This window comes from Aptenodytes forsteri, unplaced genomic scaffold (assembly GCF_000699145.1).
Source record: "Aptenodytes forsteri isolate BGI_AS27 unplaced genomic scaffold, ASM69914v1 Scaffold118, whole genome shotgun sequence".
In the NCBI taxonomy this organism is placed as follows: domain Eukaryota; kingdom Metazoa; phylum Chordata; class Aves; order Sphenisciformes; family Spheniscidae; genus Aptenodytes; species Aptenodytes forsteri.
The window spans coordinates 877969-882221 of record NW_008795859.1 but is presented as its reverse complement, the minus strand read 5'-3'; the positions used below and the strand labels follow the sequence as shown (position 1 = coordinate 882221).

General features: G+C 48.4%; 1 protein-coding gene across 1 annotated transcript; it reads right to left on the bottom strand.

Annotated features, from left to right (window-relative positions):
* Positions 1 to 224: 224 nt before the first annotated feature.
* Positions 225 to 3744, bottom strand: RPL6 (ribosomal protein L6). The gene is made up of 6 exons (XM_009283856.2): positions 3459 to 3744; positions 3271 to 3369; positions 2644 to 2787; positions 1524 to 1572; positions 917 to 1101; positions 225 to 419 (listed from the first exon to the last, which is right to left on the bottom strand). The coding sequence occupies exons 1-6, from the start codon at positions 3708 to 3710 to the stop codon at positions 267 to 269; spliced, it is 882 nt and encodes a 293-aa protein (XP_009282131.1). The 5' UTR covers positions 3711 to 3744; the 3' UTR covers positions 225 to 266.
* Between the last annotated feature and the right edge of the window lie 509 nt (positions 3745 to 4253).

Sequence of the window (4253 nt, the reverse complement as noted above, 5' to 3'; positions counted from 1 at the left end):
CCCCCACCCTAACCCCAACCAACCAAAACTTCCATACCCAAACCCTTATACACTCAAAACTCTAGTTGTCTGCATACAGTCCCTCAGAATTTTGTGCCACAACCAGTTTCCCTGTCCTCTAATTTTGTGCCACAACCAGTTTCCCTGTCCTTTAAATAACATGCATTGCAAGGTTTGTGCAACACGTTCTATTATGGATTGCAATGAAGACACCAGAAATCCTTGCTTTTTTCCCCTTCAAATTTAATATGGTGCTTTCAGAACAGTTAGAACACCAGTTTGTGAGGATAGACTCCATTTGAGAGACAGAATGTAGAACGCAGGTACCCACGGAGCTGAGGCACCTTCTTGATCCGTGCAAGGATCTGTGAATCCACTGCCTTCTGGTCTGATTTGCGTTGCTCCGTTATCTCGTATTTCTAGAAAGTACAAAAAATAATGTTAAAATCCTGCAGAGTGCAATCCTACGGAGATGAGAAAATTCAGGGCAAACCCCGAGTCCTGGCATTTTCAGGAAATCGTTTCTCCGTTTGTTCCAAATACGGGAAAGGTGGTAGGAGACCGGAGGTGGCAGAGAGAACTGAAGCCACTTGTTTGGCTTACGTTGCCGATACCAGAGCCAGCAGCATGCTGTTGGCAGTATCGAAACAGTAAAGGTGCTTCTCGGTCAAAAAAAGACATATAACTGGAATAATCACTGCTGCAGTTCTGCTAAGGTACAAGCAGGAAAGAATCACCAAATTTAAAAGGGGTTTATCTCAATGTTGCTGTATTAATTCATTTTAATGGCATTACCGCACTTTACCGAGGACCACTTAAAATTCAATTGTCCATTTGTTTCGTGGTATTTCCCCCTTTCCAGCCTGGCTTTAAGTAACAAGGACATTCAGGAAGAATGAACAATCATGTTCCTTACTTCTTTTTCAGTGTCAAAGATCTCGCCTTCCTGGTGCTTGGGCTTACGCAGTCTCTTCTTCTTAAAGTATGCATCAGTGAGATGCTTGGGAATTTTCACTCCCGTGATATCAACCTTTGTAGATGTAGCAATAACAAATTTCTGATGGGCCCTACGCAGAGGGACACGATTGATAACCAAGGGTCCTAAAGGCAGGGGAAAGACACAAGAGAGAACAAGGTTAGCTTTCCTGGCAACAACCACTGCTTTTAAGTTGAATTTTTGTAGTGTATGAGACGACTAGTTTCTTCACAGATGCCTACAGCTAAAATCTGAACAATCAACAAAGCCCTTCCCCACAGCCTCTAGAAAAGCCAAAAAATGCTTCCTGATCTCTTCCAGGTATTGAAGCTTAATTACTTCGCCTCCACCTCCCCAGAAAGCCACAAAACATGATTCCACTTAGTTACATGAACACATGATGCGCCAAACCATCCGCATGCAGATCTGTGACACTACTGACCCCAGAGACAAACTGGAACTTAAAAAGCAAAACACCCCAAAAAAACTCACCACCACCACCCCACCCCCCCCAACAAACAATCACACTTAAGTAAAAGTTTTTTACCTGTAACAAGCAAAAGGCCAGTAGCAAGCTGCTTCAAGAAGACGACGCGCTGAAAAGAGATGAGATGTGACATTAGTCCCCAGGTCCCGGCACTCTGAAATACTGCAACCGAACCGGGACCATGCCCACGCTCGGCCTGTGTTACGGCTACAACCATCGACACAGCACCCAGGCACGGGCGCCGCTGTGCGCCTTGAGAAGCGGCCACCACACGAGCCAAGCTACCAGCGCTTCTCAGCACAGCTCTGCCAGAGTTGCCACGTCTACGGCAGATCGCGACTCCCCACATGCTTCATCATTCGAGGCTGAACAAAGCCAATTAGCACATTTTTTAATCTTTGCCTATTCCAGAGGATGGCGAGACAGCCGTCCTGTCGCCCAAATTCTTTATGCAAATTAAAGGCAAGAACTAGATAAAACCCAGAAGGGTACCACAACATATCACATGGTCAGAGCCAACCCCAGTTACATTTTATTCTTTCTGGTCAAGTTTTCCTTCCCCGAACAGCATTCTTTTAAGTAATGTGGCATCGAAGCCAAAGAATTCAAGAAAATAAAGGATGTCAGTTAAGACCTGTTAGTAAACATCATTACGACGAAGAACACAGCTTAATGTAACAATCAAGCGTTACCTTGATAATTAGATTAACAATGAAAATTTAATTCTTCCTTTGCGATAGGTAGTCTAAGACAAAGTTTTGGCCTCACTGCAACTGTAATCTATTAGGTTGTATTATCTATGCCTGAACCAGGCATCGGGCCTGCCATTCTGCAGGGCAAAGTTAGCACGACACGAACCTACACACTCCTCTGCATCGCAGCAAGACTCCCTTAATTTTCTCTAAGCAACTGGACTAGAGTGTTTTACTTCCAGCTCTCTGTAGAAGAACATCAGTTTAAAGACTGTTTCCCCTAAAGGCAGGACGAGAGAAAGCATCCAGACGGAATTCACAAAAAAGCAGATCTGCGGATTCGCATCTCGTGGCTGAGCAGCGTCCCATGACATCAGCCGGTAAATTCAGGATACCTCTGCTCGGTCAGAACGGTTTCAGTACAGAAATGCTGCAAAGCCACCGTGAGAGTCCACGTGGGGAAGAGCACAGGAAGAAGTTCCCGTTACCTTGCCTCTGTGACGACCGGTCAGAAGGATCAGAACGGTTCCCGGAGTAATAGAGGCCCGCAGCCTCCTCTTGTGCTGGCAAAAGGGCTTTTTGCCGTGACTCAAAAGCTTGCGAGGAACATCTTCAGTGGGATAGTATCTGGGCTAGAAAAAGAGGAGCAAAACATTGTACCACCCTGTACTCCATGAGACAGAAAGCCTCCGCTACAGCTTAGATTCCTCCTTTCGTAACAGATGCTATTTCCCGAAAGATGACCTTCCCGAAAGATTTTTTTTTTTCTGCTGCAACTGGCACTTCAGGAACACACTGAGTATTTTCTGTACAATTACGCAACAGCGAAAGTCGAGATCAGCTCTGTATTTCCGAGCACGCTTCCAGTGCAGCCCAGCAATACAAATGGCAGAGGAGAACCCACTCCTGCCTGCTAACCATTCTCTAAATCACCGGCATCTCCCCCGAGAACGACCGTCGCCGGGTCCCTATCTCAAGGAGGTAACTGCCAGCAGTTCAGCGCAGCAGGGCAGGGGCTGAGGCTGCTACGTCGCCCCAGCCAAGAGGCGCATCATCTAGTCAGAAGTCACACGTAACAGCCTTGAACGGCCAGTGTCCCGAGTTCTTTTTCTTACCATTTTGCGGATTTTAACCACACGGCTGCCCCCGTTCTTATCTCCACCAACCGGCTTAGTGATGGTTGCACGTGGCTTTTCTTTCTTTTTCTTTTCTATCTGTAGGCAAAGGAAAAAGTACGAAATTTCAAACCAAAGTCACGATGAAAAAACCACCATTATTTAAACACAAGTGTTTATTGTCCTACCTTTGTTTCTGGAGCAGTGTACTTGCGCTTGTACAGTGCTTTTCTGGCATACATGGCTGACCGGGAGTATCTCCCGATACCCCGGGCCAGGACAGGGTTACGGCTGGCATGATGCTTCTTAATCTTCTTCTTCTTCTCACCTACTTCCTTCTGGCTTGCCTTCTGCTCAGCTGGCTTCTTCTCATCCGTCTTTTTCTTGGCCGGCTTCTTCTCGCCTGGCTTTTTCTCACCGGCCGCCTTCTCGCCCGCCATCTGTGGATCCAAATAAAACAGAAATTATGCCTTATCACAAGGCGTGCACAGGAACGTCTAAGCTGCAGAAACAAAAATAAAAGCATCGGAACTCGATCCTTCACGCCATTCCAGCAGTGGTCAGCCACCTCTTACAGCCGTGGCAAATCAAGACGCTGCAGAGTCAAAAGCCGTTCTGCCTGCTGCGCGCCCGCCCGCCACACAAAACGCCCCACCGCGCCGGTTAGAACAGCTACGAGTTCACCGAATGCATCCAACCCGCCTCGCTTACAGCCGTGGCAAATCAAGACGCTGCAGAGTCAAAAGCCGTTCTGCCTGCTGCGCGCCCGCCCGCCACACAAAACGCCCCACCGCGCCGGTTAGAACAGCTACGAGTTCACCGAATGCATCCAACCCGCCTCGGCAGGAAGCCCAAGAAAACGCAAACACACGCCGAGGCCGCAGCCGCCCCGCTGTCCCCGGGGGCGGTCACAGCCCCCCTGGGCTCGGGACTCTCCCCGGTCCCGCTGGAGCTGCCGGGCCCTGCCGCACCGCGGCGCGACG